A 25344-nucleotide genomic window follows, 5' to 3' on the forward strand; every position below is an offset into this window, starting at 1 on the left:
CCTCAGCCTCCCCACATCCCTGGCAATGTCCTCCGTTATCCTGCTCATGCAGTCTGTCCTTATCTTTGTAGCATATTTCTCTAGTTATCTGACTATAATTAAAACATGAACTGAATCTGAGTATTGAAAGACCTGGCTCAATAAACACATATATTGATGGATAATTCATTCTTTTTTGGTCTTTTTGAGACAGAGTTTCACTATGTAGTTGAGGCTGGCCTTGAACTTACTTTGTAGCCCAGGTTGGCTTTGAACTCACAGGAATTCTTTTGGCTCAGTCTCCTGAGTTCTGGGATTACAGGCACATGCCACCATGTCTGGCTTTTACATCTATTGTTGAGCTTGCAACATTACCAAGTATGCTGCAGCTGTTATATCAATTTATTGTTTCTCTTAAGGAACTGAAATCAGAGCTGGGAGTGGTGATGTAACACTGAAATTTAAGTAGTAAGGTGGCTGAGGCAGGAGGATCCTGCAAAGTAGAGGCTAACCTGGGCTACATAGTGAGTTCAAGGACAGTTTGAACTAGACAGTGTGACCCTGTGTCAACAAACCAAAGGAGATAAAAATAAATAAACAAGTAAAAGAAAAAAGAAAGAAAGGAAGAAAAGGAACTGAAATCATAGAGCTTAAAAAAAAACTGACTTGGGGATTCAAGAAAGAAGCACTGAAGATTTATCAGGAAGTTGTCAGTTCCTCAAAATTGTTCTGAGTCATCCTGTTTCACAAATGAGAGTTCTTCCTCTATAAATAGTGACAAGGATATGAATTTCAAGAGGAGATTAAAAGTCTAGAATCTCATCTCCACTGCAGAACAAGTCCACATCTTCAAAGTGGCAGGGTCGTCTTTCCTGAGGCTCACAATATACCTTTCCCTGCCAGGCACAGCAGCGCTGGTCGGCTGGGGAGAAGACACGCAGAAGGAATCCTCTGAACTGGACTAACCACTGCTGTGCACCCACCAGGAGCCCAGCACAGATCCTGGTAAGAGGGCTGGGATGAGTAGGGTAACGAAGGCTGGGAGGAGGCCGTCAGGGATGACGGGCAGCGTCGCAGGAGGGAAGAGGTAGAATACCCAGGTTTCCAATGTGATGTGAGGTTACTGAACACAGAAGCAGGGATCAAGAGAGGAGTGGGATGTGCCAGTCAAGGGAGAGTCTGCTTACTGCACAGTCTTTTCACTCGAATTATGAGACTGTGTGAGAGAGATTTTTAAGGGAGGAAGGAAATCTCAAAAGGCAAAACAAGCCTGCAAAGTTATGATTAACAATTTTGCTGTTGTTGCTTCTAATATGACCATGATTTTCCCATTTCCTACACAGAAAAGATGGAGCGAGATGTGAGGTTTCCTCTCCTGTTGCTGCTGGGGTTGTTTGGGCTTCTGTATCCACTGTGGGCTTTGCCTAAGGGCCTCACCAAGGCTCAGTGGTTTGAGATCCAGCACATACAGCCAATTCCTCTCCAATGTGATGGAGCAATGAGCGATGTCAACAATTATACCAAGCGCTGTAAGCCTTTAAACACTTTTCTGCATGACTCTTTCCAAAATGTGAGTGATTCCTGTACCTTGCCCAATATCACCTGCAAGAATGGCCAGCACAACTGCCACCAGAGTGCAAGTCCTGTCAGCCTGACCAACTGCAAGCTCACTGGAGGGAAGTATCCCAACTGTCGCTACAAGAATGCTTCCCAGTTCAAATTCTTCATTGTGGCCTGTGAACCACCTCAGAAGAATGACACTTCCTATCCGTTGGTTCCAGTACACTTAGATAAGATTGTCTGAAATTTTGATTACATTTCCTTTCTTTTGATATCCCAAAAGGCAAAATAAGAACATAAATACTTGTGATTAGTAATTTTGCTTTCTTTTTATTATTACCATGATCTTCCTTTTCTCTACACAGACATGAAAGTGTGAGATATGACGTTTCCTCTCCTGTTTCTGCTGGAGCTGCGTGGGCTCCTGTGTCCTCTTTGGACTGTGCCTCTGGGCCTCTCTGGGGCTCAGTGGTTTGAAATCTAGCTCATACAACCACGTCCTCTTCAATCTTGGCAGCAGCGTTGGGTGCCAGTATTTCCTCGGCAAGTCTGCAAACAGCTTTCTGCATGACTCTTTTCCCAACATGGCTATTACTTGTGCTATGCCCAGCGTTATCTGCATTAATGGAGACAAAAATTGCAAATCTTTTCACCCTGATTCTGCACGTTTCTTGGAGGGATGTTTCTTAACTGCCATGACACTTGAAGTCCTCATTTCAAATTGTTCACTGGGTCTGTATTCATCACCCCCTCTCCACTGCTGGCTTCTGTACAGTTTTGATTGCTTTTTTTTTTTTTTAATCTTTCGACACAGCTTCTACTGCAGTTTATTGTTCTGTCTGTCTTGTATTTATTTCTTTGCTCCCACAAAAGAAAAAAGGGAAGTGCTCAAAGTATTAAAGTGTCTAGGATACTGGACTAGCCTGGGATTGAATGTATACATATATTTCTTTTCTGCTTTAGAGGTTTGTCTGTGTAGAGATGTAGGCCTTCATGCCAGACTTTACTGCACTGTAATCACAGCAATAAAATCATTTTTAATGGGCATTTTAGGGAGCGTTGGTGTGTTTTATATCTGTTCAAATTCTTGTTTTCCTGTACTCCAAGAAGAACTACTTTGTTCTTAGGTCCTTAGGCCACCTTTGAAGTCTCCCTGAGGAAGCCAACCACTTCTCTTACCTCTGTATCTCTAGGATTCCAACCAAGGCGATCCTTCATCCCTTCAAACTCTGCTGGTGATTTTGTAATTTTTACTTAAACCCATTGTCTGTACTTATTTGGAGGTGATGCTGATGAGAGAGAGAGAGAGAGAGAGAGAGAGAGAGAGAGAGAGAGAGAGAGAGATTCTTTTATCTTTCTTTGTGAGGGGTGGGATGCTGTGAAGTAAACATAAAAAGTGCTGAACTATTTCATTACTCCTTTTAATTTTTAAATTTTGAGACAGGATCAGGCTAAATTGGCCTCAAACTCAAGCCTCCTGCCCCAACCACCTGAGTATAGGCGCTACAGGGATGGATGACTATTCCCAATGTGTCTCCAACTCTTTATCAATTTTTTTAAAAATTTAAGATATGTTCTCTCTTAGTTTCAGCATGAATCTCTCCAAAGTGTGACCGATGTCTGTACTTTGCCCAACATGCACTGAAAATGCAGGCCTGGAAATACTTCCTGATGCAGTCTCTAACTGCAGAATTATGCCGTTTGGGTTCCTGTACCAGAACTACCCAAGCTCCATTAGGCATTTATTGCTCTCTTGGTGGTAAATCCTCTGGTCCTCTGTAATGGACCTGAGGTAGCTCTTACCCAAAGGCTACAGCAGCCTATAATGCTGCTATTTTTGTTCTACTATGGATCAGGATCTAATTTAAAAGCAACATTATGTCTTTCCAGATCAATTCATGTTTGGGTGAGCTCTCTCAAGATTCAATGTATTTATCAGGACCATCTGCAAATGTTTTCAAAAATTTCATTTGTTTGAGCTCACTAGGGGGAGATGCCACATGTACAGGTGGGGCCTCACTCCCAGCTTCCTGCAAAGGATATAGCCCTTGTTGGGCTTTACTTAGGTTAGATAAAAATATAGCCTGGTAGAAGCTTTAATCAGGAATTACTTAGGCACCTCAGCCTCACGATGTTATCAACAGGGGAGAGGAACCTCAGCCAGGCAGGCACTGTGCCACTGAGCTGTAACCCTGGTCCATAGTCATGGAGCTTTACATATGGAGGAGACAAGGCCACAGAAACAGTTAAATTGTATCAGCCAAATAATAAGATGAACAAGACTATTATGAATACTACCAACAATATTTCCACCAAGAAAAACCAATAATAGCCTCCCACAAAGAAGGTAAGGAAAATGTCCAGGGAATTTCAGAATTCAACATGGCACTAAGCTATCTAATATCTTTAATAGCAGAAGTGTCAGAAATACACTCACAACACTCAGCTTTTACAATTGTACAAGTGCTGCCTTGTGCAGGTGTTAGGATGTCTAATGCCATTCAATTTGGGAGGACAACTTGACTCATTAATTTTATTCCTTAATTTAGGGGAGAGAGAGCAGTCAAGATATCATTTAAGGCCCACTGAGTATAGTTAGCCTCAGCCTTGATGTACTAAATGATATCCTCTAATCCTAGGGAAGGGCCAGAGATCACACCAACCAGATGTACTTCTAGATCACTGATGTTGTAGATAGTGTAAGTTTACAGATTTTTTTGTTGATATTTTTAACACTCCTTCCTTGTAATATGCAAATCAGTTGCGAAACCCTTGTCAGAGCTGTGAGTTCTGCTAGCTGGACTCTAGTCCCAGGGGCAAGTGAGGAACTTTCAAAGGTCTGATGTAGAGTCACTACTGCATACCTGCTGTTCTTGTGCTATTTTCCATCAAGGAACTGCCATCACAGAAAAGCATCAAATCAGGACTAGTAACGGGGTGTGTCTAACAAGTCATCTCCGGCTGTGTACATATGGAGAATTATCTATCCATAGTCATGTCTTTCAACCTCAATGCCCCCCTTTCCTGGTAGAAAGATGACAAGGTTTAAGAAAGAACATGTCTCTACTTGAATGACTGGGTCTTTTAGAAGTAAGTCCTGGTATTTCAGGAGTCAGTTGACTAATAGCCATAGTCTTTGTTTGGAAGAAAGAAGTCCTGCCTTATTGTGAGGTGTATATGCAGTGAGATCTTTGCCTAAGGTCAGTTTGGATGACTTGGGTACCAGGAGAGTGATAGCAGTAAGAGCTGTAAGGCACACAGGCCATCCCATTGCTACAATGTCCAAGTCATGACTTGGGTGTCTTATAGGATGTTGAGCAGGTCCTTGATCCTGGGTAAGCACTCCCAAAACCATGCCCTATATTTCATCAACATAAAGATTGAAACAGTTTCCTGACAGTAGGTACAGTGCTGGGGGCATTTTGAGGTGCTTGTTTAAGCTTCTAGAATGCAGTTTTGCATTTATGTTCTCAGGTTAAAATATGTTTATCTACCTTTTGGGCTTTCTTTATAAGCTGGTAGAGAAGTTGTGTGTTCTTACCATACCTTGTTACCCAAAAGTGATAAAAGCTTGTAATTCCTAGGAATCCCCTTAGCTGTTTTAGGGACCTGGGCTGTGGGAAAGAAAATATTGGTTTCATTCTCTCTTCCCCCAGCCTTAAGATTCCCTTAGATATAAATCCCAAGTATTTTACTGCAAGGCTGAAAAGGTATGCCTTAGACCTAGAAACCTTATTACCTCTCTCTGCAGAAGATTCAGCACAGCATGGTGACCTTGGCTAGAGAACTTTTCTTATGGGGCACATAATAGTATATCATCTACATATTGTAGTGCTGTGACTTGGGAAAATTCAGAACATGACAAACCATGGGACAGTACTTGTCCAAAAAGATGAGGATTATCTCTGAACCCTTCAGGAAGCACAGTCTGAATTAGTTGAGAGGCCTGGTCATGCGGTTTTCTGAAGAAACTGAGAATGTGTATGTAAAGGAATACAAAAGAAGTCATCTTTTAAATCTTACACTGGAGGCTGGTGCAGTGGTGCACACCTGTAATCCCAGCACGTGGGAGGCTGAAGAAGGAGAATTACTGTGATTTGGAGGCTAGCCTGGGCTGCATAGTGAACCCGTGTCCAAAAAGACAAAAATAAATAAATACATAAATAAACCTAACATTGGAAACCAACAGGTGTCTTTCAAGATCTGGAAAATGAGAGCATATGGGGTAGGTAGATTGGCATTACTGCCTCATTTACCAATTTAAGGACCTGTGCTGGCTTTTACTCTTCACTGGGTTTTTGAAATTCCAAGATTGGAGTGTGGCAAGGGCTGTCACAACGTGAAAGTAAACCTGTTGCACTTAAGTTGTCAATTATAGGCAATAGTTCCTTTAAAGTTAGACCTTAAGCAGGTATTACCTCCAGTGAGGAAGAACAGTGGGATCTTTGAGATGTGTTTGCGCTAGGGCAGCCCCTATTGCTCTCTGTACTACTTTTAGTTGCTTATACTTGAGGATTTATTTCTCTCTCCATGAGGGGGAGGCAGTGTACCTGACCTGGACTCAGGTAAATTACAGTATGCAGGCAAGATAAGTTTTCTCTGGGAAGGGAACTGGACCTTCAGGCATAATTAAAAAGGAAATGGGGAAAGGGGAAGTCATCCCAGTTGCAATCTAAGGGTTGCAAGAAATTGTGAGTAACCTCTGCTCCATGACTCCTTTCACTGAGGTATGATGGCTAGATGGAAGAGAGGGTTGAGAAGGACAGAGATGGCCAGTGTCCAGCAATAGTCTACTTTGTCTTCCCTCCACAGTCATGACTACCTGGGCTCCAGCTCATGGTGAAGTCTAAAGTACAGTGGTTGCCTCTGCAGTCAGGGCACAGCCCTCGGGCCCTCTTGCTGTGATGGTTTTTTTTTTTTAAACCGGTACCGGGAATTGAACTCACGACTGCCTGCTTGCAAGGCAGGCGCTTATGCCGCTGAGCTAAATCCCCAGCCCCGCTGTGATGGTTTTTATCACAGTTCCTTCTAAGATGGCCTGGCTTTCCACTGAGACCGCAGGTGGGTTAAGTCACTGAGCTCTTCTTGGAGCCCCGAGAATCAGACTTAGACTCTGTTTCTTCTAAGGTTTCAGCAAAGGCAGCCACTTTCTTTTGGTGTCTTTGTTTTTTCCCTTTGGCCTCCTCCTGGTGTTGATTATAAAATACTGAGGTGGTAATTCTCACTAAAGTATCAGGGAGGTATCTCAAGCAAAAGCCATCTTTTGTAGTTTTTTTCCTAGTATTTGAGATGGACTGGGCAATAAACTTGTCTTTAAGAATAATGTGTTCTTCCGCCAAAGGAGCGAGGGATTTATTTTTTATCAATGTGCCTTATAAATGATCTAAGAAGGCAGAGGGGTTCTCTATTTTGGACATTTTTAAGAATACATACCTGAAGATGTCTCCTATTCCAGCTTCCTGTCTCATTGGCAGGCTAGTAGGGATCTTGTGTGGGAACTACTTGGTCTCTGGTAGGAACCAGCTGTTCCCCTGGCTGCTTGTTTTCTAGTCTTCTAAAATTAACAATGTGGTATTCATCTCCAAATGTAATAGCCGCTTGTAGTGCTGCTTGTCTCTCAATAGAAATCAGTGTTTGATTTAAGAGGAACATTCCATCTTTCCAGTTTACTGTATAGGCCTGAGTAAGTACCCTGTAGATCTCCTAGATCTCATTTGATCTGTTGGCGGTCACTGGGAGAAAAGCACATATGGACCCAAGTAGTGCCAAATTCTCCACTCACATCCTCTAAGGGGTATATACTGTCTTTGAGGAGTCCAAACAAGATCAAATAGGGATGTATATAGCCCAGTGGGTGCTTCAATTAAGGTTGGTTTGCAAACTTCACCCATAGGGTGCAGAAGGTGAGGGAACCTCAGGCTGAATAATAGTGGAAGAGACTATCTTATGGTTGCCTTGGAAACCACATCCTTAGGCTTTTGGTGTACTATTTTAGCTGGGTTGTCATCAATTTTTCTCCCCTGTGACTGTGTAGAGTCATAAACATCACTGTAGTCCAGTACCAAAGGACTGGGTGCTGAGCCAAGTATTTAACAACTTCTCATCCTTAATACATTGGGAAAACAGTCTCATGAGATAGACACAAAGAAGGGTAAACTTGAGACATAGATAAATGGATGCTATTTGAGACCAACTTATAAGTGAAATAAATCAGACTCACATGTGTAAACATCACATTGTCTCACTGGTGTAAGAAACTGAAAGAGTAAATAAGGATCAAAATGTAGAATAGATATTGTGAAATGGGAAGAAATTGTTCAAAAGGAAAGAGGAACTAGAGTGAAAAAAGGAGGAAAGGAGGGAAGGGAAAGAAAAAAAAAGTACAAGATAATTACACAACTAGTTTTTTCTTAGTTCACTGAAAAGAAACGTTTGTGTGAATACTACTTAGAGAATTTTTATGCCCATATCTTGTACTCTCAGTAACTACTTTGAAGATAACAATATGCCATATATTAACTATTGTTATTCTCCTATTATTTTGTTTTGAAAACAAAATAGGCAAAAATAGGTGCAAGCGAGCAGTGGGGAATGCCAGTCAGTGTCTCCCATGAACCTACCGGGCGTGGGCTGAGAATCAACCCTCCACCCCCAACTGGGTGGTGTGGAGCAGTCAGAGTTGACAGCAACTAAGGCACATAAAGCAACTAAATGCTTGTATTGTTGGGTTGATTATGCTGACCTGGGGCCAGAGGTCTGAGCATCTCTTGGGAGGATGACCCTATGCAATACAGCAAATATGGGGATTTCCTTCTATCTTCTTTTTGAAGGCCAATATTGTCTTCACTGTTTTGCTTTGTTCTGATTATTTTTCTCTATTCAATATTCTGTTTCGATAAGTTTTATAATGTTCTGTTTTTGGTTTGATTTTGCTATACCTGATTGAATGGACAGCTATTGTGAAGATAAGATATACTATGGTACCTATTACTGTTATTTCAATATCCTGCTCTGAAGTTCTGTATCAGTTTCACTGATTGTCTCGATTGGCTTTGTCCTGTCTTGTTTTGTTTTATTTTACTGTCTTCAAAACAAATATCAAGGCATAAGCAACTGACAAAGAAGGATGACAATTTCTGAGCAAACACTTATCTCCTTCCAATTATTTTGCTGAAACCTCCAAATGATGTAGGGGTAATAAATGAAACACCCAATCTGTGAGATGTTAGGTACACTGAGTTAATGTTCCACAAAATTGAAGAATAACTTCTTAGAAATTATGAAGGTTAGGGTTAGGAAATATTTATTGAGAGAGATAGCTCCTGAGAGACAATAAAGGAACCAAAAGTGAGTTGACAATGGAAGTCAAAATAAGTTTTGAAGAGCAAAATTACAAGGTAGATACAATGTGGGACAAAACTATGATTAACCAATAAGATTAGAAATATAGGTAATATCGATCCAATGGGGAAGCATGTGATTAGCAAGTGTAGATGGAAAGAACAAAGACCTTTTTTTAAAGGAAGGGATGGATTAGGGGATCTTGGTTACCCACCAGGGTGACTGATGTCCATCTAGACTTTATTGGAACAGGTGTTACCACTCATTTTATCCTTCAGGAGGGGTGTAGGCCTGCTCATTGGCTTTATCCTGAGGCCTGGCCCCCAGCAGATGTACCTCCAGCTACAGGTGCAATGCGTTTTTGTACTCTTCATTGACTCTTGAGGGCCCATCCCTGTCTGACTGCCTATAATATTTCTACTTAACTTAGCTATCTCTAATAAAAACATTCATCCAGCCATTGCCCTGGCTCCTATAACATTTAGTCACAGCAGCTTTACATATTTTGTTAGATTGATGCATAAATATTGTACTTCTCTTCATGGCAATGAAAACCACATTGTTTTTTATTTTAAATTTCTATTTTAAATTTTTGGTATGTAAAAGAGCAATTGACTTTTGAGCTGAGCATGGTGCCATTGTCTATAATCTCAAGAAGTGGAGGCAGGAAGACATCCAATTGTGGACCAGCCGAGGCTACCCAGAAACATAGTGAAATTATGTCTCAAAACCAAACTAAACCAATAAAATGATTTGGTTCTAATCAAGCCAAATCAAACCATAAATGCATTGACTTTTGTGTGTTAACTTTGTATCCTGTAATTAACCTCAGTGCAGGTAAACCCTAATAAACACCGTTTTTTCCTTGTGGATATTTAATACCATAAAAGCATAGGACAGAAGTTACGTACTTATCATAACTCTTCTCACAGAAGACTGATTTGGAAGCCAAGTGCATATTTAGGAGAAGAGGTTGGAGGCAGGGAGTGCAGGTGGGAAGCTCTATGTGAGCCACCCATGAAAATAAGGTGCAGAATGCGAGATGGTGCAGGACCAGTGGAAAGGAAAGAACAGATTTCAAGGCAAATAGTCTAAACTTGTCTTCCTGCTTCATATTTATGGGCTTTTCAAACACATTTTTATCTTTTTTAGGTTCTTATCTCTCCCTTCACCTACTTCTAATTCCTCAAAATTCAGCTGAGGGGTTGTGTTCCTCTAATAATTCTTGCCAGCCCCACAAAATGGAACTTTAGAGGTTAGTTTTATTTCCTTTCAGGATAAGTGGCTTCCTGATGGCTGGGTTACAAGCAACTCCCACCTCCTCCCAGACCAAATGAAGGAATAGAATATGCAGATACTGACACCAGGAATTCCAGTGCCCAGTTCCCAATCCACAACAATGGGGGCAATGAGTTTTCAGGTGGCTAAAATCAGTAAAGCAAATGTGGAGATCTGCATCGTCTCTCTGTACTCACCTCCTTTTTTGTTCCTTACTGTAAAAGATCCTTGACCCCTTGCAACCAGGAGATGGTGACTTGAGACAAATGAGGCATAATTTATTCAGGGCTACTTTGAATAAATCCTTTTTTTCCTTTTCACCAGAACATATGGTCTCCTTTCACTTGGTAACTGATGAGCAAACAGACCTGAGTGAACCTGAGCTTAGGAGCCTAAGTGGCCTGTCACAGTCTCCACAGCCTCTGCAGTGCCTTCTATCACACTGCAAATGCCATCTGTTTTCATCTTTATATTCATTATGTATTGTTCATTGCTTGACTTTCTCATTCACTGGAGTGTGAACTCCTGAATCTGAGCAGCCCTGGATCTGGCCCAATAAACACATAAATGAAGCATCCACATCTATTGTTGGAATGCAGCACATTACCAAATATGTAGCAGATATTATACTACATGCACCTTTTCTTTTAAGAAACTAAAATCATACAGTTTAAAAAACTTGAAGCTTTTAATGAAGAAGAAAGCATTAAATCTGTCAGGCTCATTTGGGCATGACTTTCCCAGAACCCAATCTATTTGTCAGAAGGACCACTGTCCTCAGAGAAAACTCAGTTCAGCACCAATGCTGCTACCCATGGCAAAAACCAGGCAAGGTGGTATAAAGAAAAGATAAGACAGGTCAGGCGTGGTGGTGCATACCTGTAATCCCAGCACTTGGGAGGCTGAGGCAGGAGGATCATTGTTAGTTTGAGACCAATCTGGGTTACAAAGTGAGCTCAAGACCAGCCTGAACTGCATAGTGGTGCCCTGTAACAAAAAAGGCAAAAAAAAAAAAAAAAAAAAAAAAGGAAAAAGAAAAGATAGAACAGAACACGGAATCCTCCAAACACCAGAACACCTCAAAACATCTATACTTTTACACCATTTGCCCTGAGGACTTTGACCACTGAGGTACTAGTGAACTTTTTTTTGGGGGGGGAGGGAATAAAATTGAAAGAAATATTATAGAATAGTGATAATCAAAACAAAACAATGAATGTGATACAAAACTTAAAGACAAGATAAAAGGAAACCGACAATGGCTAGCATGATGCTTCTTGCCATCTTCAAAATAACTGCCCTTACCATCAGGGATAATAAAATCCAACAACAGAACAGCATAAAACCAATCAAAGCAAAACAATGAAAGCAATATAGAACTTCAGAACAAGACAAAACAGTGGCTAGCATAAAGCATCTTGTTGTCTTCAAAGTAGCTGTTTATATCATCAGACATAATAAAATTAAGCAAAACAAAATAGAATAAAATCAATCAAAAGAAAACAACTAAAGAGGCTTCCAGAAGAACATGGCAGATAGATAGCAGCAGCTACGGAGGATCTCTGAGGTACCCTGCTTAAAATCCAGGAATGGTGTGGTATGAGGAGTCCTAAGCAAGGGGAGATACACCCTGCCGACCCAGGAATGAACTAAGCGAAGAGAAACCAACTGGAAATCCAATCCTGGTGCTATAACAGGAACAGATAAAATCTCAGCGCGGAAGCTAGAACCCATGCCACTGGAAGCTGCGATTTGAATTTCCTGCTGCCGCTGCTGCATCCAAATCTGCTGGCAGGGAGAGAGACACGTGAAAGCTCTGAAAGTGGGAATCTGCAAACAGAGTTGAGAGCGGGACTGGTAGGGAGCCCTACATCAACTTGCAGTGAGTGAGCAGACGGGGACCCTTTCATAGAGTAGGAGGCTCCAGCAAAGGACATACTGGGACCCGGCAGACTTGCCAGAACAGGGCGCTGCAGTGACATTAGTCGCATATTTCCCTCTCAAGCGGGATTGGTGGGGAGTGCCTGACCTGTGTGATGTCGCTAAGATCCAAACCAGCCCAAATCAGGTCCCAGTGCCTGGAGGTGCACCCTAGCAGTGAAGCCTTTGGTAGTTTGACCTGGAGGGGAGGGCCCAGCAGAGGCTGCCTAGGTCTAAGTCTCCCTTGTACACTATAGTAGGCGGGAACACCTAGTCGGTGCAATTCAAACAAACCATAACCGAAAAAGAGAAAAAAATTGGGCCTCCTACATTCACTTGTATGGAAAGAATAAAAAGTATGGGAAGAGGAAGCAACAAGAGAGGGTCCTCAGTCCCCAATCCTGAGAACACAGATCCAGAAAAGGGAAACACAAAGGAAAACAGAAAACATGCAATATCAGACACGGCACCAATAGACATAAAGCGATATCTCCAGAGCCTCATAGATGAGTTTAAAAATGAAGTATTTAACAAAATAAAGCAAGATATAAGTAGAATAGTTAGAGAAATGCTAAGTACTGCCCAAGAAAATACAGATGGTGAAATGGAAGAACAGAAAAAAAGGGGAGAATTGTTTGATGGAGAAAATAGAGAAAACATAGAATACGTGAAGCAGGTTCAAAGAGATTACCAGGAAACTAAAAACTCTATCCAAAGCTGGCATAACAGCTTGAAAGAAACTAAGGATAGATTACCTGAATTGGAAGGCAGATTTGTAATTTGGGAGCATGAAATGAAAAACTTCTTAAAAATAACAAGAAAACAAACAGCAATAATACAAAGGCTAGAAGATGATAAGAGGATCTATAAATTAAGAATTAAGAACATAAAAGAAGAAGTAGGAACACAAACAAATGGACTACAAAAGCTATTCACAGAAATAATCCAAGAGAATTTCCCTAATTTAGCAAGAGGTAAAGATACTCAGATGTATGAGGCATACAGAACCCCAGCCACCTACAACCCAAACAGAGCTACACCCAGGCATATAATAATCAAAATTCCAGAAATCCAATATAATAACAGAATACTAAAAGCTGTCAGAGACAAGAAACAGATCACTTACAAGGGAACACCTATCAGAATTACAGCAGACTTTTCGGCACAAACCATCAAATCACAAAGAGCGTGGGGGGAAATAATTCAAGCTTTGAAAGATAACAACCTCCAGCCAAGATTGATAGATCCTGCACAACTTTCCCTAGAAATTGATGGAAAAACAAGGTGCTCCCAAGATAAAGAGGAACTAGGGGAATTTGCAACCACCAACTTAACTCTACAGAGAATACTGCAGGATATTCTAAAAAAGGAAAATACTAAGACTTCAGAAACAGTGGCAGAGAGGCTACAATGAATGGAGCAGAAAGCGAAATGAAGAAGACAAACTGACAACAAACGACAGAAAAAGAGCTCAACAGAAATGAAGCAGAGAAGATCAGATGGTAGGAACAGCTATTTTGGAGAAAATAAGACATCATAAGAGCTAGTGCTTATTTAGTATCATCTTGTTTTGAAGTCCCATCAAGCTTTTATTCTTCTGTTTCCATTGGTCTTAACAGGTTGTATCTTATTGGATTTTATTATATGTGATAATATAAGCAAAAATTTTATAGACAAGGAGATTATACAGAAACCATTGTTCATTTTCTGATAGTTGGTTCTAAATACCCTGTAATAGTGTCATTCTCTTGAATGGTTTTACATTGTCTTGATATGTTTGGTGCCACAGTATACGAAGTTATACTCAAAGATTTCAAGGAAAGAGACACTATGGCAACTACTTTTATGTCAGGATATCTTGTGGTGAAACACTATTTTGTTTACATGGTTATGCTTTGACCTGTGCTGTTTTGTTGTTATGCCCTCTTTTATCTAAATGTCCTTTTTAAAAATTATTTACTTTTTTATTTTTATCTTTTTAATTAACAAAAAATAAAAAATAGCAGGATATATTATAGTAACCTACTTTGATTTCTTATTAACTTGATTTGAAACCCTATATAGCCCTCACCATCTTGCTTTGACTGATTTTCCTCTGTTTTGCTTTGCTTGATAGTACCAAGTTCGAAAGTATAGGCAAAACTGTGAAGACAGTAAGATTCATTATGATGCCCATTCCGGTTGACTATTATCTTCTTTTAAAGTCCTGTAATGTCTCCAATGTTTTGGTGTTATTCTTTACTGTTTTGTTCAATTTTATTATAACTGATGATATAGGCATTCTTTTTAAGATAGCAAGAGGCAGTATGGTAACCATTGTTGATCACCTAGTATTTTGTTTTTACATTATCTATTATGTCCATCCTTTTGATTTGACTGACTCTGTTCTGTTATGTCACATTTGGTTTTACTCTCTTCATAAAAAGTAATAAGAACTGTGGGAGTAATAAAACCCAAAATGTGTAATTGTCATTGTATAAAAGAAAGGAAAAGAAAGTGCTCTAAAGAATCTAATTGCATATATATTTAAGTGTATAAGATAGATAACCATATTACTGAGTTTTGTTGGATCATTGAACAAAACTGTTTCCAGTCTCACTGTTTGAAAGTTCACTTTACATGCTTTAATTTTGTAAATTGAACAACTATTTCTAAGATAACAATATATAATCTATTAACTAGTGGTTTCCTACTGTTTATTTTTTCTGAAATTCTGTATAACTTGTACCCTTTTTCTGTTTTTTTTTTCTTTTTCTCCTTAAACAAAAACAAAAACAAAAAAAAAAAAAAAGAAAAGAAAAGAAAGCAATGCAGGACTTCAAAATAAGATAACTGGAAATCAATAATGTCTACTATAATACATTTTGCTATTTTTGAAATAGCTGTCCATGCCATCAAATATGAAAACAAACAAACAAACAAACCAAAACAGAATAAAATGAAGCTAAACAGAACAATGAAAACAATGTAGGGTTTCAAAACAGGACGTAAATTAACAGTGCCCACTGCCTTCCCTCTCTAGACATCTCTTTTCATCTTTACAACCTCTATTGTGCATTTTGTATCCCACTAATTCCTTTCGTCTTTTTACACTATGGAGATAACACAATTTTAAGTGTATAATTTTAAAGTGATCACCCACTTAACTCTGAACCATTTCACCCATGAGCATGATCTCAAGTTGTATCCATTTACCTCCAAGAGCCTTGGGGGTTATCATTCTTTATAGCTCAGTAGCTTTCTATTGTATGGAAATGCCATGTCTTTCTTATCCCTTCTGCAGTTGATGGACAATCTGCCCCTACTTTTATTCTGATTTCCTGTCACATAGAGCATTGTTTTTTCTCCTTTGACTTTTAGCCTAGGAATTTCCTTTACAGTTAAATATATTTCTTGAATAAAGCATATTGATGAATCCTGTCTCCTGACCCACTCTGCCTGTGTTTCTTTTTATTGTTGAATTGAGGCTATCTACATTAATGGTTATGGCCAACACTGCACTGGCCCATCTCTACCATGCTGTTGGTCTTGTAGCCCAAAAATGAGCCCCCCAGAGCCCCCAACATATTGTCCAAAAATGGGGCAAGACATGTTTTTAAAAAGCAGCGCTGATTTATTTTATCCTGGGCCCACTGACACAGTGCAGTTGGAGTTTGCAAAAACTGTGTGTCACTCAAAACTTTCCAGACTTTCTGTAGCAAGCATGATTTACAAAGTAAGGGGTTATGGGCGTCGATCAGGAAATGAGAAAATCCTTGATCTCTTCCATGTTCTCATTTGCTGGACTTGCTGTGCTTGGGTGGAGGCCACAGACTGCCTTTTGCTTCTTCTTCTTCTTCTTCTTGACATTTTCTTGAGTTCTTCCAAACAAGTGGACAGTGGGGTTCCAGGCCTTTCCTGTGTTGGCTACAATTTCTCTGGAGCATGACTCTTTGGTTCTCATGGCCAGTGCTGGCTACACGTATCCAGTGGTGGCTACTGGGTGTGCTGGTACAGAGCTAGTTGGTGATTTTTCCCAGCCCATGCTGGTTACCTGGGACAGAAGTGCCCAGAGGGCTGCTGGAGTGTGTGCAGGAGCAGGGTTGGCTGCTGTTCACAACTTGAGAGCTAGTTACCTGTGAGCAGTGTCCTCAGACGGCTGCTGGAATGCACGAGGCAGAAGGACCAGCCTCTGCCTCCTAACCTGAGCTGCTTACCAGTGGGAAGTGTCTTTAGATGGCTTGGTACTGGAGAATTTTTACCACAGATGTTTGGCCAGGTCTCCTTACCTAAGGTCCCTGACTTCCTTACCAGATACTTTGCTTGAGCTCCCCCATTGACTCTTTTTGTCCAAACCCTATGAAAAGGCTCTGTTTTTTCTCCATACCACAAGGATGTCCTGTTTACCTTCTTTCTGCCTGCACCAGACATAATAAATTTCATGCCATGTTGCCTTTGGACAAGCCTGGTAGACCCTTAAAGGAGTCTGTCCTGACCTCATCATAGTCCAGAGGTGTTTATAAATTGTAATCCCAGGGAAAAAGCTATTGGAACTTTCATAAGTAAATTCCAATTTACCACTTTCAATGCAATCCATGGTGAGAATAAATAGACAAAGACATATCTGCAGTTGTGGGGATCCAAGAGTGTCCTAAGTCCTGCCAGAACCAAGACTAACCAGAACAAAGGCCACAACCCATGAAGAAGGGAATGGCTTAGGACTGAGTGACTGTGAGCATAGTGGGAAGTAAGTGATTACTGTGAGCTGGACCAGGGAGGAGGCACAAAGACACCTCTGTGACATGCAGAGAGAGGAATATAGAAAGAGTACCAAATTTTGGCACCAAGTAGCCTCTAAATTTGGAGGAATCTTCATGACAGTTTGAGAAAGTGTCTTGTGTTTTGTGTTGGCTGCTTCAACTCTGATGTGTAGCTTTTATTGCCCTGGGACCTCACTGCCTCTTTCTTGAAGCTCATTCCCAGCTGATAGGGAGGCATCTCTCAGCCAACTCACGATTAGTAGTAGGGAGGTATAGGTGGGCAACACAGACTTGTCACTTTTTACTTCTCATTGGTGCCTCAACTGGACTCATTGGTATTGCTTAAAGCTAATTGAAGGTTGTGGTAACTCGGACCCAGGTATAAAATCTAAGGAAGCAAGAAATTAAAATTTGGGAAGCAAAAGCTTTATTAGGTAAAATCCAGGCCTGGTGATGAGTCTCCGGGAGCCAATTTGGAGACTGCGCACCTCACAGCTAAAAGTCAGGACTTTTTATCTTGTAAATCCACAAAGCTGCTGGTCACACAATGTAAGGAGGGGGATGGGGGTGTGACGCACTACAAAGCAGAAACGGCAATTGCAAGTCTCCCTGCATACTAGCAAGTTTAGATAAGAAGAAATCTTGTTTTTCTTAGCAAAGAATAGAGAAGTCTAACAGCAATTAACAACCTTAGTTACCTTACTTTAAAAACACGACTGTTCTATTTGTAGAGGGCAACAATGGTTAACATATCAATTAGGTAAGATTTTACAATTCTTTACAGAGGAGAGCATTGATTAACATATCAATCCTTTACTCAGAGGGAAAAAGAAAACACACATATACAGTAAGGCCAAATTACAGGTATTGCTATGATACAAACAAAGCTATTTTTGTGAAGAATAGTACAATCTAATACAATCTAATGCAATTAACACAATTTGTGACAGGCTACCGGGTAGGGAAGACCCAGGTTGTCAGGAGCTATTACCTCAGGCCTTTGTTTTATGGCCTTTAGGAAGTTAAAACTTAACCTAGTTAGATTTGAAGGGAGAAGGGGAGGGGGAGCAGCAGGTGGGCTTATACAGAACAGACCTTATGGCACGATAGTTAGGGGGCCTTAGGTTATAACAAGGGTGTCTTGGTTACTTTTCTCTTATTGTTGGGACAAAATACCCAACACCTAAAATTAAGGAAGGAAAGGTTTATTTAGCTCACAGTTCATGGAAGTTTAAGTATGTAATCAGTTGGTTCCAAGCCAGGGTGGCATACACCAGGGTAATATTTCAAGGCAGCAACAAGCAAAAACAGCGAGATAAATTAGGTAAAAATATCAGAGACAGCTAAGTCTGGGCCTTCCAGAAAGTCAGAACAAGAGGTAAAAATGTATCACAGCTGTGGCTATAGATGCATCAGTTAGAGGCCAGGCTTGAAGATAACAACAAGAAGGGCCAGGCCTTCCTATTCCCCAAGGGATGAGATAAATGTTAACACATCCTCTAATAAAATCTAGATAGGTATCAGTCACCTCACTGGGCAACGAAGACCCCCCAGATCTACTTACCTAAAAGTTCTCTGGTCTTTCCATGTCTGCTCATTACATGACTTACTTCCTTATTAGATCAGTATTACATAAACAACTCACAGGACCCCTTCTATCAGTTCTTAACACAGTCTCCTGGGCTCTGGATAGGGAGCTGACTCACCCCAGCCGCCAGCTAAATTTATTGCTTCCTGGTTCCAGAGAAGGTTGCTGGATGTGTCCTGGTGTAGGCCTGAAATCTGCCAGGTGCTATACCTGTATATAAAAAAACCCCTCATAAGTCTCTTCAGAGGCAAGGAAAAAATCAAAGGTAACTCTAAGAGCAGAACAGGATGCTTCCTAATCTAAACTTGCTTGTCTGCAGGGTAACTTGCTTGTTTGCAGGATGTGCCTTCCCCCTAGAGGATGTTTGCCTAATCTAAACTTGCTTGTTAGCCCAACCCTTACCTGAACCTTGCTCTTCCCAAGAAATGTAATCACCATGTTCCTGTTCTATAGTGCACGACAAACCCACTCCCCTCATTGCATTGTGAGAGCAGCTGTTCACGGTTTTACAAGATAAAAACCCAGTCTTTTAGCTGTTAGGCATGCAGTCTTCCATATTGGCTACCAGAAGCTGCATCGCCAGGCCTGGCCTAAAATAAAGGCTTTGCTCCAAATTTCTTAATTTCTTGCTCCCTTGGATTTTATTCTGGGGTCCAAGCTATTGTTGTACTCTAAGAAAATAGCTTCGTTATATGTGTATTATAGCAAACCTGCAACGTGGCTTACTAAATGTGTTTTTTTTATCCTTTTTCCCTAACTGATATGTTAAATGACCTAATTGATATAGTGAGCAATACTCTCCTCTGAAAAGAATTGCAAGAATCTCACCTAATTGATATGTTAACCATTGTTGCCCTCTACAAACTACAGAAGTTGTGCTAAAACAAGCTAACAAGGGTTGTTAATCACTGTTAGGCGCCTCTATTCTCCGCTAAAGAGCTAAAGAAAACTAGGATGGCCCATTAATTTACACTTGTTTGAAGTAACTTGCTTGTGTGCAGAGAGATTTGCATATGAGTTTAACCCTTTACCTGACCTTGACACATAACCGCCATTTTCTGTTCTGTATGGTGCCTTATTGCCTCCCTCTCCCCTCACCTATCTATCTAGGCCATAAAGAATTTGGGTTTCTGGTGACCTCTTCCCAACCCGGTGATGATCTGTCATAAAATGAGCCTGCCCCAATTTTAAGAACTGTTTAGTTTCAAAGAAATTACCGGGAAATACTATGGCCCAAACCCCAATCAGTGCTTTCCTTTTGTTCTGTATGCATCAAATGAGTTAGATATCAGATCTTTGTAAAACTTAAGTTTCAGCTTCTTGTAACTCTTGACCCCTTCACACCCACTAGCGAAAACGAGCTGTCCTGGGATAATTAACTCTCCACTTTCTTCTCCAAATATTGCTGCAGATGTGCCACTCTGAGATGATGTCAGTCTGTAGGATGGGAGTAATTTGAGAAACACCAGGAACTCCCGAGATTGTCAGAGCTAAGTGGACAGCAACACAGTTTCCAGACTCGGGTCAACAAGTTTGATGGCTCTGCAGGTCCCCCCCCCCCCCCCCCGCGCTTTCCTCTAGCCTCCTTTTAAAGTCCTTCCTTCAGTCTCTGGGACACAGTCTCCAAATTGGCTCCCACCTAAATTTTCGGTCTCTTGCTTCCTTGGATTTTATACCGGGGCCTGAGTTATAACACTATCACACCAGGCAAGCACAGCCTAGTGTGGCTGTTTTCTGGCCGGATCCTTGAGCTCTGGGAGCAATGATCTTAACATAGTCTCCAGTGCTTTGAATGGGAAGCAGACTCACCCTAGCCACCAGCTGAGTTTCCGGGTTCCTGGTTCTGGAGAAGGTGGCTGGGCATGTCCTAGGTAGGCCTGAAACCGGCCAGACGAGTGCAGCCTAGTGTGGCGGGGCTCTGGGCGGGCCCTTGAGCTCTGGGAGCAATGATCTTAACACAGCCTCCCGGGTTCTGGATAGGGAGCTGACTCACCCCAGCTACCAGCTGAATTTCCTGCTTACTCAGAAGTAAACTTTTGAATAATCTTTTGAGTCATCTTGTTATATAAATGAGAGTTCTTCCTCTATCAAAAGTGGTAATGATATGAAGTTATAGAGGAGGTTTGAAGATCTAGATTCTCATCCGTACTTTGGAAGTCCAAATCTGTTGAGAGGTAAGTTTCTTTTTTCTTGATACTCAGAACACATCTTCTGCCCAGCACAGCATCTCAGGTAGGGTGTGGAGAGAAAAAGCAAACGGAATCCTCTGAACGTGAGCTACGCACTGCTCTGAGCTCACCAGGAACTCCAGCATAAACACCTAGTAAGATGGGAAACCTCAGGACTGGGATGAACAGGGCAGTGATGGGGATTCAGAAGAGGCAGTTATAGATGAAGGGTCAAGATCTCAGGGGAAGATGCAAAAAGCCCCAGATTTCTACCATTAGAGTCACTGGATACAGGAGTAGAGGCCAAAGTGGGAGATGGGATACACCAGTCAAGGGAGAGGGCTGCTCGCCTCCCATTCTTTGCAGTGGAACTGTGAGGCTACATGGGACAGACTTTTAAAAGAGGCATGAAACCTTTAAAAGCAAAATAAGAATGTGAGCAGGCATGATTAATAATTTTGCTCTTATTGCTTCTATTATTACTATGATCTTCCCTTTCCCTACACAGAAAAGATGGTGCGAGCTGTGAGGTTTCCTCTCCTGTTGCTGCTGTGCCTGTTTGGGCTGCTGTGCCCTTTTTGGGCTGTGTCTCAGGATCTCACCCCATTTCAGATGTTTCAGCATAAACATGTACAGCCAGACCCTCGCCCATGTGACCCGGCGATGACTGCTGTCAATGAATTAGAAAAGAATCATAAGTGCAGGCCTACAAACACCTTTCTGCATAACTCTCTCCAGAATGTGATTGATGTGTGTACACTGCCCAACCAGCTCTGCAGGAATGGCCAAAACAACTGCCACCAGAGTATACATCCTGTGAAGATGACTGTCTGCCAGTTAACTAAAGGTCAGTACCCGAACTGCTACTACAGGACTGATTCCACTCTCAAGAACTTCACTGTGGCCTGTGAGCCACCTCAGCAGGAGGATCCACGTCAGTACCCTCTGGTTCCTGTTCACTTTGACGCTATTGTCCACAATTCCCAGCGGTTTTCCTCTGTCTTGACAGGCAGTTGCTATTATAGTTTGTTCTGCATTTTTGGTCTGCTCTTTTTCCTTCTTCATCTTCTTTTTTGATTTTCTTGTTCCTGCAAAAAAAAGAGGAGAGGTGTTGGGAGAATTACAGTGCCTAGGGTGCTGTAGCAGACCTGAGGTTGGATGGGTAGAAGAATAATTCTTCTCTGCTTTGGAGGCCTGTCTATTCTGGAGCAAGGCAAATATGGAAAGGGGGGAAATGTTCTAGGACTTTGTCACTTTTGTCAAGATAATTGCACTGCATTCACGCAATAAAAATGACTTCCTGCTGCATTCTAGTGAGTGTGACTTTGCTTTTATCATACTTCAAGTCATCTCCTGCCAGTATTCCAAGAACATTTTTGTTCTTAAATTCCTACATTGCTGTGTGGTACATCTAATACATAGATTCCAGACTGTGGTGTGTGTGGAGCAAAGAATCTCAAGTGTATATCCACTGGTAAAGGGAAAAAGCAGGTACATTTACTGGAGACGACAGGAAGAGGTGCTCAGATGGGGTGAACAGAAAGGTGGTGTCAGGGTGACAGGAAAGTGAACAGCACACAGATAAATCCGGTTTTGAATTTTAAAGGATGTGCACCCCAGCCCAGGGGCTTCTCCCTGGTCTCTGGATAAGATTGACAGGCATGATTGACAGAGTGCTGAGTCATCGCCGAGGCACAAAACTTGCATGTGTGTCCCAGAAGTCACTCTGATACATTATATACATAGGATGCAGTCCAAGTCTGTGAACTTTTAATGAGGTTTGAATGGGGAAAGTGTTCCAGAAGGTCAGGACCCTGACTAGTGTGCCTGTGCTTTGACCTGGTGCTACAGAGATTGTCTGGGCCTTTGTTATTATTATTTCTGCTTTTCTGAGAGCCTTATAAGCAGGGATGGCCCTGAGTGTTGCCTAAATTTAGGTGGGTGAAAAAGGAGTGGTTTCCCACCCCTGTGCCACCTGCACTCCCGAGGCCACCTTTGCGATCTCCCTGAGAACTCAGCCACTGCTTGCCCCTGAGTCCTGTCAGTGCAAATAAAGAGTCCTGCATCCCTTCAGACTCTGCTCATGATTTCATATGTTTTCATTGGAGGCAGCGTGCATTCTATTTGGAGGTGATGAGAGAGAGAGAGAGAGAGAGAGACAGAGACAGAGACAGAGACAGAGACAGACAGAGAGAGAACTAGAGAGACAGAACAGAGAGAGTCACACACACACAGAAGAATGGTAGTTTCTTTTTTTATTTTTTCTTTGGGGGGCTGTGATGCTGGAAATTAAACCAGGAAATGCTGAGCTATGTCACTGGTTGTATTTATTTGTTTATTTATTCATTTATTTATTTAAAAGTCTGAGACACAATCTGGCTTAAATTTGCCTCAAACCCTCAATACTTCTGCTGCAGTCTCTCCTGTTCTGATGTATGAACAAAAATTCCTAAATATTCCTAGTCTTTTATTAATTTTTTTAAAAATTAATGCCATGAATGGGGATTGGAAATAGCCTTTCCATTCACAATTAGAGAAAACATTCAGTGAGCAAACACTGATGGATTGGCAAATGGGAAGCCCAAGTGTCAAAATTACAGGCCTGTGCCTCTATGCCCAGCTAATTGTCTGTTGTTTGTCTCTGTTGTTTGTCTGATTGAAACAGTGTTTCTCTATGTAGCCTAAGGTGGCCTTGCACTTATAATCCTCCTGCCTCAACCACAGTTCTAGGATTACAAGTATGTGCCATGATACTCATCTATTTACTATTATTTGAAGGACTCATTTCAAGCATTGGTGACTTCCTTGTTTTGGTGGGGGGTAGTGTTAGGGTTAGTGAATACTGGCTCCTAAACTGAAGAGAAAATTTACCATAGAGGGAAGCTAGAGTAGATGAATGGCCAATGGAGAAGAGACAGATGATCATTTTGGCTGTATGCTCAGATCTGGTAGGAGTACGGAGTAGTTGGGTCACTGAGAAGTAGTCACCTGTTGACTGAGTCTACATGGACTGCCATAACACGATACCTGGGACTGTCAGAGTTACTCCCAAGTCTATAAATGTGCAATGACAAGAACAGAGCTTGTCACACTTTTGGAAGTGGGGCCTTTCCACAGTTCTGTGAGCCTGTCCAGACACAGACACAGCAACCAGCGCAGGATCAGAAGTAACGATCAAGCGATGAGGGAAAGGTAATCTAGGACTTTAATTCACCTTCAGGAAGGGCTGCTAAGAACTGTGAGGGTTGGCTCACAGGCCAGTTATCCTGGAGATCTGTAGGTGATCGTGCTAGCAAGAGAGGGATACCTCTCCCCGGCATCTGGGGAAGGAGGGAGACTGTATCTCCAGCTGCTCAGGCTCCAGATCTTAGAGGCAAACTTATGGAAAAGGATTAAATAAAGTTAATGCAAATAGAGCTTGTGGAGCTCAGAACTCTAGGAGCTGGGACAAAGACTGCTCTGGACTGCCAGTATTTACTGGAATTTGAGTGTGGGGAGGAGAGTGAAAGTGAAGGGAAAAGCTAAGGCAAATGCAGGGAGCTGAGCAGGACCTTGGGAAGTCAGGACAAAGACATTATTCAGCAGTAAATCTTTCATGTTACTAGACTTGTCTTATCTCTAAGGTCGGCAGTTTATTGCTCCGGAATAAGGAGTGAACAAAACTTCCTCAGCTATGACCTTATCTTGCCATCCAAGCCATGAACCAGTACAGACCTCTCCTGTGATCATTGGTGTGAAGAGTCACACTTAGTCCCTGCCTGCCACCAGCTCTTTGAACAAGTCACCTAGGCCTGGGACAGACTTATAATTATAGAAAGTAATTATTAATCCTAAAATCTGTGTAGTGTCACTTAATAGTGGTCTCCATCAGACTGGAGAATTATTTCCTGAGTTAAACTCTCAGTAGAAAGACTAAGGAGTCCTAAATTCCAGTCTCAGCCAGGGGCCATGTGCCAGCAACCAGGGGCCATGAGCAAGTGTTTCAAAAAGTGGGACTTAAATGAGGTCAGAGTCGGCAAATGTGTGGTGTGTGCACTTCAGTTAGAGGTTGTCAAACAACAGCACTTTGTAGGTTTTTTCTATAGCTCCCTAGGTAGGCACCTCCAATAAAGCTGGTACACAAGCTGAAATCCACTTGCTGTCCCTGAATACCATGAGTTCATTTCTCTTTTAGTTCTGTGAATTAAGGTCCTTACTTGCCAATAACATATACTTTTCCTGATGTGGAAATAACTCACCCCACACACACAAAAAAGGATATTTTCTTGACAGCAAAATCCACCAGTCTAAAGGGGAAGGGTGTTTTATTTTCCATTTTCTCTTTACCAAAATGAACCAGTTCTGCATGCCGCACTCTTTACTGGAAAGCAACCTCAGAAGCAGCTCCTGGGAGGATGCTTCAGGAGCTGTGTCTTATTGAAAGAAGCAGTGAAGGAGTTCATACGGGGCCCACCTCACCACCCACTCCTCAACCCCAAAGCCATGCAGGAGTCAGACACAGGAGAGGGAAGCTCCTGTGTGTTGGGCAGGAGCCCTAACTGAGGGTGGGTTTTGGGGTGGGGGGCAAGGAAAGAAGACAGGAAAGGCAAGGGTTGAAATGATGACAAGGGGTGAGGTGGGTGTCTCGCTGCTCTGGCTTAGGTGGAGGGCTCTGTAGAAGTATCAAATTGGACTGGCACATACGAGTTCCCCTCATAGGCCATGATGCTGTTCCTTTCCACGTGGCTGGAATGGTAAGAGCAGTCAGGGAACTTGGATTTCCCTGTCATGT

At 41.7% G+C, this 25344-nt stretch overlaps 1 protein-coding gene and 2 long non-coding RNA genes across 3 annotated transcripts; 2 read left to right on the plus strand and 1 right to left on the minus strand.

The window, feature by feature from the left end:
* Positions 1-755: 755 nt before the first annotated feature.
* Rnase6 (ribonuclease A family member k6) lies at positions 756-2586 on the plus strand. The gene is made up of 2 exons (XM_005005663.4): positions 756-984; positions 1323-2586. The coding sequence occupies exon 2, from the start codon at positions 1328-1330 to the stop codon at positions 1781-1783; it is 456 nt and encodes a 151-aa protein (XP_005005720.1). The 5' UTR covers positions 756-984; positions 1323-1327; the 3' UTR covers positions 1784-2586.
* A 128-nt stretch (positions 2587-2714) lies between these two features.
* Positions 2715-18519, minus strand: LOC134473246 (uncharacterized). Its single transcript, XR_010043398.1, has 3 exons — positions 18382-18519; positions 11038-11145; positions 2715-2828 (listed from the first exon to the last, which is right to left on the minus strand). It is a non-coding gene; the product is annotated as an uncharacterized LOC134473246 (long non-coding RNA).
* Positions 18520-20218: 1699 nt separating this feature from the next.
* Positions 20219-21602, plus strand: LOC100721168 (uncharacterized). The gene is made up of 2 exons (XR_001202251.2): positions 20219-20579; positions 21082-21602. It is a non-coding gene; the product is annotated as an uncharacterized LOC100721168 (long non-coding RNA).
* The last annotated feature ends 3742 nt before the right edge of the window (positions 21603-25344 follow it).

Source organism: Cavia porcellus, unplaced genomic scaffold (assembly GCF_034190915.1).
Source record: "Cavia porcellus strain 051 isolate PalLab524CR breed Dunkin Hartley unplaced genomic scaffold, mCavPor4.1 scaffold_26, whole genome shotgun sequence".
In the NCBI taxonomy this organism is placed as follows: domain Eukaryota; kingdom Metazoa; phylum Chordata; class Mammalia; order Rodentia; family Caviidae; genus Cavia; species Cavia porcellus.